The sequence below is a fragment of the Sarcophilus harrisii genome, chromosome 6, assembly GCF_902635505.1.
Source record: "Sarcophilus harrisii chromosome 6, mSarHar1.11, whole genome shotgun sequence".
Taxonomy (NCBI): domain Eukaryota; kingdom Metazoa; phylum Chordata; class Mammalia; order Dasyuromorphia; family Dasyuridae; genus Sarcophilus; species Sarcophilus harrisii.
This window is the reverse complement of record NC_045431.1, coordinates 145891379-145908843: the sequence shown is the minus strand read 5'-3', so window position 1 is coordinate 145908843 and position 17465 is coordinate 145891379. Positions and strand designations below refer to the sequence as shown.

At 33.3% G+C, this 17465-nt stretch overlaps 1 protein-coding gene across 2 annotated transcripts in view; it reads left to right on the top strand.

Moving 5' to 3' along the window:
• EMCN (endomucin) overlaps positions 1-17465 on the top strand; it is a 155017-nt gene that overhangs the window by 59658 nt on the left and 77894 nt on the right. For both annotated transcript variants that reach the window (XM_031943091.1, XM_031943092.1), the window contains exons 2-5: positions 1571-1642; positions 2405-2524; positions 12818-12892; positions 15343-15456. In XM_031943091.1, the coding sequence (XP_031798951.1) occupies positions 1571-1642; positions 2405-2524; positions 12818-12892; positions 15343-15456 (381 nt within the window). The remainder of the gene's footprint in view (positions 1-1570; positions 1643-2404; positions 2525-12817; positions 12893-15342; positions 15457-17465) is intronic.

The following is a 17465-nucleotide window of genomic DNA, read 5'->3' as shown; positions in this document are numbered from 1 at the left end:
TGAGAAACAAAGGACCACTATTCACTAGACGGATCAGAAAAGACATCATGGCGGGGAGGGAAACACCTGGGATGAGGTTATATGAAAATTAAGAGGGTTTTAACCAAAGTGGAAAGTGTGAGAAGAGGCAGGATGCAGAATGATGATGGTGGAGAATCTAACTAGTCTTAGAACTGTTAGATTAATTTCCTAGGAAAATACAACTTGGGAATAGTGTAGCTGAAACTCAAACTCTATTTTTCTGATTCTAAATTTCCTAGTCTCAGGTTTCTACCAATGTTTGGAGAATGTTTGTTTGTTTGTTTGTTTGTTTGTTTGTTTATTTCTTGGTTTGTTTCTTAAGGTATAACTATCTTGTCCAGTGGCTTGGATGCTGGATTTGGAGTCAGGAAAAGTAAAGTTTAGACCTTTTAATCCTTACTTGCTGCTTAACCATTGGCAATGGAATTGAACACTAAGTCTCAGTTTCCTCATATGTAAAATGGAAATATTAATACCTATATTACCTAACTCTCAGGATCAAATGAGATAATATTTATAAATCACTTTGCAAATGTAAGAATATATAAATGTCAACTATTACTGTTATTTTTGTTGTTGTTTTCCTAGTTATGAATAACTGAATGATGGGTTGGGGAGGAGACAGAGAGACCAAGAGGTTGAATTTAGGACAGATGTCTAGAAAAGCTCCTAATTTTTACTTCTATATGAAATATCTATACTGGGGAATAAACAGAGCACAGGAAGACCTAAGTCTGAATCCTAGCTCTCATACTTGCTGGCCTTGTAGCTCTGGGAAAATAGTTTAATAATTATAATAACTGGCATTTATATAGAATTTTAAAGTTTACAAAGTACTTTAAAAATACAAACTCATTTTATCTTCACATCAGCCCTAGGAGAGTACTATTATTATTGTTATTTTACAGATGAGGAAACTCAGGCAAATGGAAACTTTAAGTACTTGCCCAGGGTCACACAGTCAGTAGATATTTGAGGTAAGATTTGCTCTCCGGCTTTACTGACTACAGACCTGGCATTCTACCTACCACTTATTTTCCACTTGAAAAATAGTAAAATAATATGAAAACTATATCTCTTATAAAATGATTTTGAGAAAAGCACTCCGTAAATTATAATGTGCTATTCAAACAGACCCTAATGCTGAGGAATTTTGAAGGTGAAAGAAAAAAGGAACAGCAGAGAATGAGATAGATAGTATCATGGAAGCAATGGTCATGAGTTTAGACAGACTTCAGAAGGTAGTAAAGAATAAAAGGACCTGGTATACTATGATCCATGGGGTCACAAAGAGTCATACAGAACTGAATAACTGAACAATAAATTATAAGTGTATGTGTGTGTCATCTACCACTTAGTTTCCCAAACAAAACTCTCTAAGACAATTAAAAAAAAAAAAAGCTGAATGATTAAATCTGTGATGATGAGATGTCCTCCTAAGGAATTCTAGATACTAAAAATATCTCAAGTTTGGAGTCCTAAAACAGATTCTTAAACTTGGTCCTTCCCCTAAAACATCCACTTTCTAAATACAGCTTTTATTTTGCAGGTCCTACAAGCATTGCGACAGTGACTACACTATCCTCACCTACAACACTTACATCTTCATCTCCATCAATTGGTAATGTCTTTTTTTATCATTATTAAATTTTTATTTTATTTTCATAACTACATTCTTTCCTTCCCACCCCCAATAAATAAGGCAGGAAAAACAAAACCTCTATTGCAAATATGTACTCAAACAAAACAAATTCCTGCCATTAGCAATGGCTAAATATATATATGTAGACAGACAGGAAGATGGATAGATGTATGTAGATACATACACACACACATACACACACACACACATACACACACAGACATGACATATTTTGAGTTCATCATCTGCTATTTATATATTTATATAAGATCAATATTATGAAGACATAGAACTTTAAAGGGCTTAAGAATTCTGATCAACATAATGAATAACCACAATTCCAAAGAATTCAGGATGAAACATGACTAATAGAAGGAAGAGGGGAAAAGAAAGGGAGAGAGAAGGGAGAGAAGAATAGAAGCAAGGAACAACACTAATCCATTGGTACAAACTACCTTAATGAACCTTTTGAGTTTGAAAATGATTATCAGTGGTTAACAAGTAATGGTGACTGAGAAAAATCAGTGAATCATTAAAACTCATTCTGACAACTAAAGAGGGAAAAGTCTTGGATTCATGTTCTATTTATTGTGGATCATTGACATTATCATCATATAGTATGATATCATCATATCATTAAAAGAAACCACATTTGGTGAACCTCTCAATGGTCTTATAAATTTGATCTTAAATTAGCCATAGTTCAAACTGAACCCCTCTAACACAATTTCCCTCTTCTAGGAAAAAATGAAATTGTTCAAACTTCAGTGAATACTCAGGAAAAACAGAACACCACAGTGACTACATTAACAACATCAGTAGGATCATCATTGTCAAGCTTAATAAATTCCACACTCACTGGTAAGTGACAAACACCTAATATGAAAATAAAGATAGAGAGGTAAAAGAAAGATTATTAGGTTATAGTAGGAAATTTTGTTATGAATTGATAATTAGAAGTGTAAAGGTTGTTATTTTCTGAATTTTGAGACTATTTTCACTTAAGAAAAATGATCCATATTCACAATTGTATATATGAACTTAGATCAGAGGCTTTCCTTTTCAAAAATTTTTCCCTGAAATTCTTGGTTGCAAAGTAATGCATTTTCTAGTGTGACATGCCCTAAGTGTACCTTTAAAGGACATTTTTATCACTTGGCAAACAATGAATGAAAGGGAGGAATAATTGATAGAGAAAAGACTTCAGAGACTGAAAGCAACTGCTTCAAGTCTCCTCTTTCCTCCAGTACAGGACCCAAAGTTGTCAATTTGCATTGATAGAGAAAGTTGTTTCACTATGAGTTCCCTACAACAATGAAATCATATATTTTAATCGAACCCAGCCTTCACCTTAAAAACTGGTATATGTTGCACCATGAAAAAAAAAATCCTTTGCTTCTTCCCAGATTTACTTCAAATTTCATCTTTTTGTGAAGAATCCTTCTAGATTATAAGGGTTTCCAAAAAATAGTCTTGCATATTGCCTATGCCTAAGCATGCATGGTTTGTCTTCCCTGGCTAGACTATAAATTCCTTTACGGCAGAAATTAATAATTGTCTTTTTTGCTCAGTGCCTAGCACATAGGTGCTTAATAAACCCTTGTTGGCTTGATAACTTATTGATAAAACTGATCACTGAATTTTGCTTCCAAGGTTTTAAAGTCCCACCCTAATGCACCTTGGACTGTATAGTGGACTTACACTAATGGAAAGGTGGGCTGCCTTCAGGGATATAAGATTATAGAAATAAAACCATGTTTATAACTATTTGATAGAAATGTCATCAGTAATTGATGGTCTGCAGTTCTGTATGTTGTAAAGTAGCAACAAGCATTGGTGATAAAAGGAACATTTTCTAAAAATTAGAATTGTATCAAGGCTGCTTCAGAAGTCAAGTTTATAAATCTGTTGCTTTTATTGTTAGGTGTTTTTGTTTGTTCTTTTGTTGGAGTTTTAGTGGGAGGGTTGTTTACTTTGCTTTGGTTTTGCTTTTTGTGTGTGTGGATTTTGGGGGGAGGGGTTTGGAGCCAGTACCAGGCATTTTTCTAAGTATTAAAGATATTTACATTTCCATCTCTAGAAACCTTCAGGCAGAGTCTAGATGGCCAATTGTGAACGTATTATAGAGATATTCCTAATGTTCAATTCCAACTCAATATCCAATAATAATTCAATATGTTGAACTAGTTGACCTCTGAGATTGCATATAATTAAAAGTGTGTTGGTAAATTTTTACTAATTCTTTCTTCAGGGTGGAAAAATGCAGGCATGAAACATTTTTTTAAATCACTGTCTACACTTTCTTCATCACTTTCTTAAGTCTAGGCAATCAGCAAAACAGTAACCATTTGTTGTCTTCACATTTGTAACGTTGCCAACTTCTGAGGTTTAACTGTTACCATTGAAAATTTAACAATCAGCTCTCCCAAGTCAATTCCAATTGGTCTAACAGAGCCCTACTTTATCCTCTAACTTTTTTAATACTAGTCATACTATTATATTTTCTGATAATAATATAGGCAATGAGAGTGTAAAGAATATAAAGCAGACACAGAGGGTCTCGAATGATGTTCCTGTCTATATAAAGTAGATTAAGGAATTTGTGTCTGGGAAAGTGGTGATTATGTCTAAGAGAAGTAATTTGGAGAGATGGTGGAGCATGTGTAAATGTGCTGACTGATAAACATGGTCTAACCATGTAGTAAATAGGAAGTTTATCACAGCCACTTTGCCAATCTCATGAAAAAGGCATTAAATACTACATTATTTTCTATCACATTGGCATTAACTTAAAAGATTAGAATCATACCTTTCTCTCTGTCATTCATCTTAATCTATGACTTTCCTGATCACCAAGTGGTAAAAATAAATAAAGCATTGGACCTGCAGTCAGGATGACTTGAGTTCAAATCTAACCTCAGATAGCCTCAGTTTCTTCATCTATAAAATAATAATAATAACACCTACCTACTAGAGTTGGTGGAAGTATAAAATGAAATGATAATTATAAAGTGTTTGTAAATCTTAATGCAATACAAAATGCAAACTATGGTCTATGAGGGATTTTGGATCACATGTCACATTAAAATCTATATGTAATATCAATTTGTCCCAACATCATTTATACTGTCTTTGAGTAATTTCTCCCTTTCTGTACCCTGAACTATGAGTTTAGGTTTCAATTTAGCATAAAAAGGCCCCATAGATTTGATTTGTGGTTGGATTCAGGTCAGAGAACTTTTGAGATATATTATTTATTTCCAATGAAGATAAAGTCTTAAAATCTTTGCCCTCATGGACCTGAAATTCACAGCAGACTAATATAAAAGAGATCCAATAAAAAGTTTAAAAAGTGACATATTCAATTCTAGAATTGCAGACACACACACACACACATACACACACACACAGAGTTAATTAGAATGTCACAAGGTATAAGAAAAAGAATCTCTCCAGCAAAATGATCTTGACTAGAGACAGGGTATGTGGAATCTGAAAGGTTCTGTGTGTGTGGAATGAAAAACCTAATGATTCTTTGAGAATGCTCTGGAATCATTGGAAAACCCTAGAGTATGGACCCTGTAACTCTAAGTTCCATCTACCCCAAAGGTAGAGGGAGATAAACAGGCTAAATAGGAAATAATTAACAAAAAGAAAACATTGGTATTAAGAGAGGTTGGGGAAGGCTTCCTGTAGAAGGAAGCCAGGGAGGACAATTGTCAGAATGGAGGAGACAGAGTATTTCAAACATGTCAGACAGTCAGGAAACTCAAAGAGTATTGATAGGTAATTCCTAGTAACCAGAATAGTAACAACAAGTGTGGATATTTATTGCTCTTATAATAACTGCCCAGGCCCACAAGCTCTAAGATAGTTAACCCATTGATCTCAAATCAGAGTTAGAGAGAGAGAGAGAGGAAAGGAGAGAGGGAGGGATAGAGGAAGTGAGGGAGAAAAGAAGGGAACTAAAGATCTAGCATTCTGAACCTCAAAGATTTTGAGATAAGGGCACAAAATACAAGTAGAAATCAGCACAAGAATCTAAGGGTCGCTGAGCAAATCAAAACAAAACTGAAAGCACAAATCCAAAGTGCAAGAGGTCAGAAAATAAGAGTTCCTTCATATTCTAAATATCTTCAAAAAGTGATGAGGAAATTAAATAAGTAAAAAAAAAAAAGATCCTGGGAGTAGAATGGTACCATTCTGAAGGTTCAAAGGTAGAAAAGTCACAGGAAGGAAAAGAAAGAATTATTACTATAAAACAGAAGAAGCGTAGTAAGGTACATGAGAAAAAGAAAGTGTAAACATACAGGAGAGCATGAGGGCAGTGGACATCAGATGAACTTCATTCACTCTTAACTGAAACTGACAAAGGAATATTCTAAAATATAAACAAGTAGATAGTGCAGAAACACATCAAATGCAGAAGAAGTTGAAATAGAGACCCATGGTTTCATATCAAGTACTCTTTTTGTATCCTATTGTGTTCCTTTTATTTGGTGTTTATATCCCAAATAAGGGAAGGTGGGGGAAAAGAAACATTTATTAATCATACATACTATATGCCAGGAACTATGCTAAGTGCTTACAAATATCTATTGTTCCTCACAGAAACCTTGAAAAGAGATGCTATCCTCACCATTTTACAGTTGAGAAAACTGAGGTAAACAAAGATTTGCCTAGCATCACATGGTTAGTAAGTCTCTGAAGCTAGATTTGAATTCATCTTTCTGACTTCAAACATATTACTCTATCCATTGCACCATCTCCCTGAAAAAAAACTTCTTAAAAAGAAATATGTATTTTACATCAACATGTACATATGTTTAAAACAGAAATAAAAGGCTATTTTAAAATTTAATTCAAATCAACAAATATTTATCAAATAGTCTAAATGAAATACTATCCTGGTTATTGAGAATATAAAAACAAAAATGAAAAATAACCCATATCTTTAAGAACATTATATTTCTCTGGTGAAGAGGGGAAAGAAGGAGAACAAGTGGATATCCCACATATGAATGCAAGATAATTAAAAAAGGGATTGAGGCCAGACCCAAGATGGAGGAGAACAGACAAAACTTTCTGTGACCTCCTGTAACCTTCTTTCAAACCAACAGTAGATTAAGACTCCAGACTGGTTTTGGAGTGGCAGAACCCACAAATATTTGGAGTACAACCCATTTCCAAAAGAAGATTCTATGGAAGAACTTCAGAACAGTTCTGTTTCAAATAGGCAAGGGGACAGTCTGCCAAGCCCAAAGCACAGCACAGGGAGCACAGGGCAAGGATCTGGGGGCAAGGGGAAGAGAAGAGAGGAAGGGAGAGCCAGAGCATCACACCTTCCACACAGGGGATAATCTTCTGTGAGGTTTTTAGGCTACTCTGCACTGATTGCAAGTGGGTGATTAGCAGATTTACTGTAACATAGCAAGCATAGGAAATAAGTCAGAAACACAGGCCCTAAGGCAAACTAAAGCAACTTTCACTCCTTTGCCTTAAGAGCAGATCTCAACCATTAAAAAATGAGCAAAAAGGCAAAAAGGACTCTTATCCTAGACAACTTAGGGAGAGAGAGAACAAACCTCAAACCCTGAGGTTCCTAAAAGCCAATCAACTGCAACTGGAGTCCCAAAAGGAGATATGAACTGGTCCCCATTTCACAAGGCTGTCTTGGAAGATTTCAAAAAGGATCTTGAAAGAGAAAAGAAAAATGGAGAAAGAAAATAAGATCTTTGCAAGAAGGTATGGAAAAGGGAAAACAAAAATTATCTGAAGAAAACTCCTTAAAAATAGACTTGATGAAAAGGAAAAAGCATATAATTCCTTACAAAATAGATATGAAAAAGATACCAATTCATGGAAAAACATGCAATTAATAAAACAATTCGATTGCCTAAATACAAAAGGAAACTAAAAAAATAACACGCTAAAATTTTGAATTAAACAAATGGAAGTGAATGACTCAATAAAACTTCAAAAATCAAACAAAATTTTTAAAAAATGAAAAAAAACAAGAAAATATGAAATACCCCTTATGAAAAACAACTGGCTTAGAAAATAGATCTAGGAGAGACAATATAAGGATTATTGGACTTCCTGAAAACCATGATAGCATTGTAATATTGAATTTAACATATATTTTAACATGCATAACATATATTGCATTACTTTCCATTAAAAAAATTTAAAGATCCAGATCATATATGACATTCTGAAGGCTGAATCAGATGAGCCAAACTACAAATCTAAGAAGATGCTGGCTATTAAGAGATTAAGTACCAAGACAGCAATGTGGTACAATAGATGAAACAATGACCTTGTATTCAGGAGGACCCGATTTTAAATCCATCCTCTAACACTTACTACCAAAGATATTATATGAAAATTTTCTCTTATAGAAAAAGATAATGCTCCAAGAGGTGGCTAAAAGAGATAACTTTAATCAAATTTTGAATTCGATTTGATTGTGCTACACACAGATGTGTTCCAATCTATTTTTTATTAGCTCAAAGTCACTTGCTGTTTACAAAGTCTAACTGGAGATTTCTGTGGGACTCTGGTTGTTGATACTATTTATAAAACTGGCTACTTAGTAATTGCCCTTGTGTTTAAGAAAACTGGGAGTGCAGTATAAGGATACAAAATAATAAATATAAGAACAGCTTACATATGTATATATTAGTAAGACTGGCATTCAGTACATCTATAGTGAATTCTTCATCTTGAGAGGTTACATTTTATCTTAATGAGATGGCTGTTTTCCAAAGGTATTTGGATCAATTAATCCTCTGTGGAGAACTACTTAATAGTGACTTAAATGCCTAGTAGTGGGTCATTAAAAGAATGGTCCATTAATTGAGATAACTGCTGAGGGTGTTAATTATGTGATAAGGGGTGGTAGGAATGGCTGTTGATCCAAAAAGATGACTTTTTATAGAAAAGATTTGTATAGAAGCCATCGACTTTATATTACTAAATTTTGAGTAGTAATGTATTATATTGTATATATACAATTTGCTTAAATGTTGAATTTGCATAAATGTTATTGTATTCTATATAGGAGTTAATTGTGTTGTCACACCTTTGTTTGATTGCAAGCACTAGATAATGCCTACTTAAAGTTGTATCTTTTCCAGTTCCTTGCAATGTTCTTCATAATGGAGAGAAGAAAGAGAAGAAGGAAGGAAGGAAGGAAGGGAGAGAGGGAGGGAGAGAGGAAGGAAGGAAGGAGAGCACTGAAGAATTTGTATTTTGTCCTAGAAGCAGTCAAATAACTTGGTTAGACAAAATGGATTTAAGAACAAAATCCCTCTGTATCCTACAGAAAGACAAAACATAAAGTGAGGAAAGTGGTACATATGGAATCAGAAGATCTGGATTCAAATTCTGACTCTAATAACTTATTACTGTATCTATAGGACTTTGGGCAAGATACTGAAATTCCTAATTTTCCTTACATAAAAATGGAAATGATAATATAGCTATGTATATACCTCAGAAATTCATGAGGAAATCAATTAATCAATAAACAGTTATTAGTAATTTACTATACACCATGCTTTGTATTTGCCACTAGCAATACAAATATATAAATAAAGTCATTACCTCAGAAATTTATGAACTCTGGCAAGTTACTTAACCTCTGTTCTCCTCAGTTTCCTCAACTGTTAAAAGTATTTATTATGTGATTATGTGAGGATTAAATGTGATAATATTTGTGAAGCATCTAGCACAGGGTCTGCCATATAGTAGTTGCTATATGAATGCACATTCCTTTCTCTTCTCTCTAATTTTAGACCTCATTCTTATCTTGCCAGTAAGGAGGAACTTGTTGTCAGAGTGAAAATCATTTGGACCTTAAGTCAAAGACACTTTCCCATTTTAATATTTGTGATAAAAAAAATAAGATAAAAAAGGAAAGCCAATTTTGCTCTAAAAGACACTCTAGAGTCCAAGAAATCTGATTCAAAGGACCCAGAGAAATCATAGCTAAGATTCCATGGAGATAGTGATCCAGGTGCAATAGGAAATTCTCAGGAATGATATTTTGAAAACACAAAAATGTTCTTCTGGTTAATATGTGTTTTCTTGGAGTAAAAAAAGAGATTATAAGAATGAAACTCTGTGGTTTACTACTGACCTTTCTTCAAAGGTTTTCCAATAAGATTATCTTTGTTTACAATCCAAAGTATACTATCTCTTGTAACTGCCAAACTTCTGATCTTTATCTGAAACCTGAAACTTATTCACTAATTTTACATTTTTCTTGCCAATGGCAGAGGCTCCTTCATGAAAGAAGTGTGAAATGTTCAATCCATGTGGCCTATTGACTTGCTCTGATCCAGTCAAAAACCAGAGCATATGGTTTAACCAAGAGTTTTCTCCCTTCTTATTATCTCATTAGCTTCTCCAATAGGGTTTGAGCTGATTTAGTGACTCCTATACTTAGAGAAAAGCAAGACTTCATCCTGCTATACAAGGATGAGAATGACATAGGTGATGGCAAAGTGCTTCAGAGAAAGAAAGATATTGAATATGAAGACTAAGTATCACATGTTTTTTACAATCTGAATGGATACAGGGCTGGACAAGTAGTCAAAAAAAAAAAAAAAAAAAGCTCATGTCCTGCCATTTACTAACTGTGGAATTTTCAAGAATTAATTTAATTCATCTATGACTTAATTTCCTTATCTGCAAAATTTCCTTATCTGTGTTAACAGCTTTCATTTTTTTATTTATGGAACAAATGTTCATAATAATAAATAAAAATAACAATTATATATGACATTGTAAGTCGTTGTACACAATAGTGTACAATTTGCTATTTCTTTTAAATATACAACAAAGTTAATATGAAAATTTTCCCTCCCCCTATCCTGCCCTTAAAGATGGCTACTACTAGACACAAATGTATGTATGAATTATTCTATACATACTTCTATTTATCAGTTCTTTGGATGCAGATAGTATCTTCTTTTCTATATTCTTTCAGTTAATTTGTATATTAATAATACTTAAAATGATTTAGTTATTCAAAGTTGTTCTTAAACAATATTGCTGTTACTATATACAATGTTCTCCTTGTTCTGCTCATTTCATACTTCATCATTATTTCATGCAAATCTTTTCATGTTTTTTCTAAGATTATTGAGCTCATCATTTCTTATAAAATAGTAGTATTCTTATATAATCATATTCCACAACTTGTTCACCCACATCTTAAAGACTTTTTAAAGATATAAATGAGAAAAAGAGATGTGAATGGCATGCAAGTGTAAGTTGTGTTATCATCATCATCAATGTAATCATCTATTTCTTGTCATCCTGCTGTTTAATGGAGTTTGAATAGAAATAGTGGAGGAGCAAGTTATTTTCCTAGTATTGTTCTTTTGAGACAATAAGGAAGGAAAACAAGAAAGCATGCATTTGTTAAGCTCCTACTATGTGCCAGATACCATGTTAAGTGATAAACAGTTATTATCTCATTTGATCTTCTTATTAATTCAGAGAGGTAGGCACTATTATTATGAGGCACACAGTTTAAGTGACTTGTCCAGGGTTACATAGCTAGTAAGTATCTGAGGCTGGATTTGAATTTAGATCCCACTGACTCCATCTACAATGAGCCACTAGCTATCCAAACAGATAAAATAATATTTTTTTTTACTGAACAAAACTGCTGGAATGCATTTCATCTTCCGTAGATTCATTGAGAACATCTTTGAACATCTTTATTAGGAGACAGGATGTCAGTAATGATAACTTCCTGTGTTCTCAAGCTATCATATCTTCATACTGTATATCTGAAATAGTTACCTAAAATCAGTTTGGTCTTTTCAAGTTTGAAGCGATATTAATAAATTAAGTAAATAATAAATTTAAAATTATATTATATATTGTATTATATCTTATATTATATATCTATATAATTAAAATCATATTATTATATAATAAAATTATTTACATAGCCTTTTAAAGTTTATGAAGTACTTTGTATAAAATGCATTATTTGAAATCTGCAACAATCCTGGAATATTACAGATATTGTTATCATCAATTTGCAGGGGAAACAGAAGATCAGAAAAGGCAAGCAAGCTGTCCATGTCCTATAGTTAACAAACATAAAATGTAAATTTTGAACTTAGGTCTTCATGTTTACAAGTCCAGCATTTTATCCATTACACATCAGATTATCTCCCATTATTTAATCAATTAGGTTTTATTCAGAATAAGAAGGTAAAAATGTTTGCCAGTCCCTTTCCAAAGACATAGAGCTAGACATAAGTTTGTTTGTTTTTTAATTCATTGGGGGGGGGGGGATGTCATATGTCCAACAGTCCAAGATATGCTTCAACTTATATTCCTTTGGGGTGGACACAAGATTGCTACATTCATCTTACTTTTACTTTAGTAACTCAAAGACCAAATGGATTCTATTTTTTTTTTCATCCTGAGAAGTATGCATGTCATTTCCAGATCCTAGAAAATCCACCTTCTTTAAAAAAAAAAAAAAAAAAAAAAAAAAAAAAAAAAAAAAAAAAAAAACTTGTATGTAGTAAATTTACTTGCATTTATTGGACCCTTCATATGCATGATTGTAAATGATGAGAGGTGATTACTACTATAATGGAAAGATTATTGAACTGGGGTCAAATGGATTTGGATTCTAACTACTGCTTAATTTTATTTCAGAAAGTCACCTAAAATCTTTTTCTTCTGTAAAATTAAAGAGTTAGATTAAACCAATTGCTAACATCCAATCTGCCTCTACATATGTGATCCTATGAATTGAATCTCCCTACCCCCAGAAAACAAGTATTTCTTTATGCTCTCTGAATTATTTCCTGTCTCTTGTGATATTTTAATTACATTAAAGAAAGGTGATGGTTAGGAATTATACCATTAATATGAGTCTATAAGTGAAATAGTCAATTGCTGAAAAAACAGGGATTCTGGGGCCAACCAGAGTTCTTACTCACTAGGGAATGGTGCTAGGAAATAGAGAAAGTCTCTAATTTGAATGCTTAATAAACATCTCTACAGAATAATTCCCACCCATCCCCATTTTCTACCTACATTTGATTATTCTCTTGACAGAAATGATGAGAACTCTGGTTAATAATAATGATGTTATTTATCTCATCAAAATAGGAACAGTCAAAGAATCATTATCAACAACTGTGATTTCTATAAAGTCTTCATCTAGCTCAGCAGTGGTAAAGACAGGTAAGTGGCACACCTTATTTATCCAGTATCAACAGAGAATGAGCTATTCTGTGGAAGTTACTTTTCTAGTTAGCTGAAACTTAATCCTTTAAAAATCAGATTGGCTTTCTTTTAATAAGCTTGGGTAGAAATACCTCTAAAATATACTAACATTTCACTCACTTCTTAAATAGAATTTAAATTTTTATAATTACATCAATTTATACTAAAGTGCAATAAAGTTAATGGCTATTCATGTGTACAACTCTGTTTTCCCCTACACAAAATGGGCCCAGATAGTTATCCCTTCTGAGGTGGGTCTGGTTGTTGTTGTTTTTTTGTTTGTTTGGTTTTGCTTTTTTGGTTTCTTGGTATCCTCCCTTATTGTTACATTGTCACTGTGCTTCTCTCTCTTGCATTTCACCTATTTTTTTCCTTCCTTCCTTCCTTCCTTCCTTCCTTCCTTCCTTCCTTCCTTCCTTCCTTCCTTCCTTCCTTCCTTCCTTCTTTCTTTGCTTATTTGCTTGCTTCCTTCTATCCTTCCAATTTATCTTCATTTTTACACTTAGTCTTCTATACTACCCATGTTGGAAATACAAGGACTCCACAGGCCCAGTCCCTTCTAATCAGCATAGGAGCTTTGACTTGCTCTGTTTCTAGACCAGACTGAATCACCCTACCTTAGTTTAGTGTGAACTTGATTGGCTTAACTGAAAGCAATCACAAGGATAACAGACATTTTCCACAATGTTTAGTCTAACTTGCTTTTTTTCTAACCGTTCAGGGCTGAGAAACTGAAGTTTATCATAATTATGTCTAAGGTATGAGTAAATAAGCCACGAAAGACTGAACAGTTCTCATGTTAAATGTATAAAATGTTCAGTGCCTGCCCTTTGTGACTTATTTCTATTTCTTTAGACTACAGAGACCTTTGTATAAATATATAATGTGACCTCAAGAAACACAGTTTCTTATTTTTCCTTCTTTCCTGTCAAATTTCTTGCATGAATACTCTGCACTATATTTGTTATCCCAATTTTCTTTGACACCTAGTTTCTAGCTTCTTAATTACTTCTCTATGTATTTAACATAAATATGTTTTCAATGGGTAAGGGAATATACCTTCCCAAAAGGCCTTGCTTGATTTGTTTTCTTTATTTTTATTATATTTTCTATTTTCTGTCCAGAAACTCCTTGAATGTATTTTTATATTGGTATGATCAGAGTTTAATACAGTGCCTGGAATATAGTTGAAATTTTAAAAATGCATGCTGATTGATTGAAAGGCACAAAGCATTTTCTATGAATTCATAATCACTATCAGCCTTGGCCATAGGTGTATACAATCTATTTAATGTGTGTACCTATGGAATTTTATTTTTTTTATTTTTGAGGCATATATTTGTTGAAAACTCAATCATAAAACATTTTTATCAATTAAAATGGAACTAAAATTTATTTTTAATTAAAAATCAAACATTCCTTATAAAATAAAAACAAAAAAATTCATAAAATATTTTTGTGCACATCTGTGACCTTGTCTCATTCTTCTTAGCTTCTCAGAATTATTTAACTCTGCTAACCCACCATTCTTTATTGGAAATATACCCCTAGACAACAATGATTTTGTTTTCCTAATTCTCCAGGGCACAATTCCTTCTTCCTTCCTCCAAATAAAGACATCTAGTATTAATCTTGATACTCAGACCCAATTATTTTTTATTCTCTTCTTTGGACACTTTGACCCACTCACATAACTTCAAACTATATAGATTATTTTCAAATGAATATTTTTGTCTGGGCCAAAATTATACAATTCTAATACCTGCTGGGTATTTGAGATCATTTCTTCCATTCCTGAAAACCAACAACATATCCCCCCTGACTTTGTTTGTTTGTTTTATTTTGTCAATAGGAACAACATTCTCCAAAATACCAGATCTTGAAACTTCAGGATCTCTCCCACTCATCCTCAGTTCCTTTAATATGACTTGTTCAAAATTTAGGAATATTTGAATTCCTCAAATGGTTATCCCTCACCTCCTCTCAGACCTGGTACAGTGGAAAGGAAAATGGATTTGGAACCAAAGATCTTGAGTTCAAACAACAGCTTTGCTATTTATTACCTGTATGATCTTGGGCAAGTCATAACCTTTCTAGTTTCTATTTCCTCATCTGTCAAATGAAAAGAGTTTGACTCAGTGGCCTCCCTAGAGGCATAAATACAATCTAAATTACAGTCTCAGAGACTTTGGTACTAATCCAGTTACCAAATGCCTGATCAGTCAAATTCCTTTGTTGTCAAACTGGTAGAAATGAGCAGATGAATCAGCATTTCCAGTAATCAAATGCACTAAGTGCCAGTCAAATGCATTGATTGTCAGAATGAATGACTCAGATTTCTAGCTTTTTACCTAAGATAATTTTTACTATTAACATTAATAAAAAAAGAATATTTATTGCCTTCACAGCAAAAGAAACACCCCAAAATGAGAGCTCAAGTGTTTTCAGCACTGCAAACCCTCAAGATTTCGATCAACAATTTAGGAGTACTGTGTCGACTACACAAAGCAGCCAGAAGAGCAGTAAGTAAGAAATGTGGATTGTTGATGCTTTGAACCATAAAAATAACAAAGTTTTGTATATATATATAATATTATATATATATATATTTTTTTTTCTGCATAAACCTTGAGGCCTTAATGTTTGTATCAGCAAAGTTCAGCAAGGATAGCTACTATGCCTTAATGATGAAATATTTTGCAAAGATTAGGAGGAGAGAAAACTTTCAGAAAGAATAAGACCTCTAAACCTACTATTGTTCAAAGAGACTGGAACCCATATCATCCTGTGAGTGAACAAAGAACAAGTCTGACCATATCACTCCTCTGCTCAAGCTTCAATAGCCCCCAACTACTTTAGGTCATAATGCAAACTCATCTGTTCCAAGAATTTAAAGCCTTCACACTCTGTATCCAGTCTATATTTTTAAGATTAATTATATACTACTCTTTTTTTTAATAATAGCCTTTTATTTACAAGTTATATGTATGGGTAATTTTACAGCATTGGCAATTGCCAAACTTTTTATTCCAATTTTTCCTCTCCTTCCCCCCACCCCCTCCCCTAGATGGCAGGATGAACAGTAGATGTTAAATATATTAAAGTATAAATTAGATACACAATAAGTATACATGACCAAGCCGTTATTTTGCTGTACAAAAAAAAAAATTGGACTCTGAAATATTGTACAATTAGCTTGTGAAGGAAATAAAAAATGCAGGCAGGCAGAAATATAGGGACTGGGAATTCATTGTAATGGTTCTTAGTCATCTCCCAGAGTTCTTTTTCTGGGCATAGCTGGTTCAGTTCGTTACTGCTCCATTGGAAATTATTTGGTTGATCTCATTGCTGAGGATGGCCTGGTCCATCAGAACTGGTCATCATATAGTATTGTTGTTGAAGTATATAATGATCTCCTGGTCCTGCTCATTTCACTCAGCATCAGTTCGTGTAAGTCTCTCCAGGCCTTTCTGAAATCATCCTGTTGGTCATTTCTTACAGAACAGTAATATTCCATATTATTCATATACCACAATTTATTCAGCCATTCTGCATTTGATGGGCATCTACTCAGTTTCCAGTTTCTGGCCACTACAAAGAGAGCTGCCACAAACATTCGTGCACATACAGATTCCTTTCCCTTCTTTATGATCTCTTTGGGATATAAGCCCAATAGTAACACTGCTGGATCAAAGGGTATGCATAGTTTGATAACTTTTTGTGCATAGTTTCAAACTACTCTCCAGAATGGTTGGATGTATTCACAATTCCACCAACAATGTATTAGTGTCCCTGTTTTCCCACATCCCATCCAACATTCTGCATTATCTTTCCCTGTCATTCTAGCCAGTCTGACAACATCCTACTCTTATTAATACATTCTAAGTCTTAGACAAACTGGTCTATTTGTCATTCACTGTATATAACAATTTATCATTCCTCTCTATTTCTTTGCTCAAATATACTCTATATCTGGAAATCTCTGTTTCTGCCTTCTGTAATCATTAGCTCCAAGATTCAGTTTAAAGGCCAACTTTTTGAAAAGGCCTTTCTTGATTATTCAAGTTGTTAATGTTTCTCACCCTGTTCCACCAATTTCTATCTATCTATCTACCTATCTTATCTATCTATTATTACTGATGTATCTATCTACCTACTTATTACTATCTCTCTATCTCAATATATAGTGTATATGTTGATACACTGTTATGCATGTGTATATGTACACAGATAAATATATGTGTATGTATAAATACAGTATATGTGTGTAAATGAATTTTTAAGAATTTTCAAGAACTTGTTATCTTTCCCTAGTAGAATATTAGTTATTTAAGGGAAGGGATGATTCTTTTTTTATCTTTGCCTCCTCAGAGCCTAGCATGAAGAAGACACAATATATTTTGGCTGATTAATTCTTTACCCCTTTTGACATCAAATTCATTTAGGGATTTTTGCTAGATGACCTCTTCAAAGGGAAATGTGAAAAGCAAAAGCATCACAGCCATTACATGCAGAGGATTAGTGAAATAGA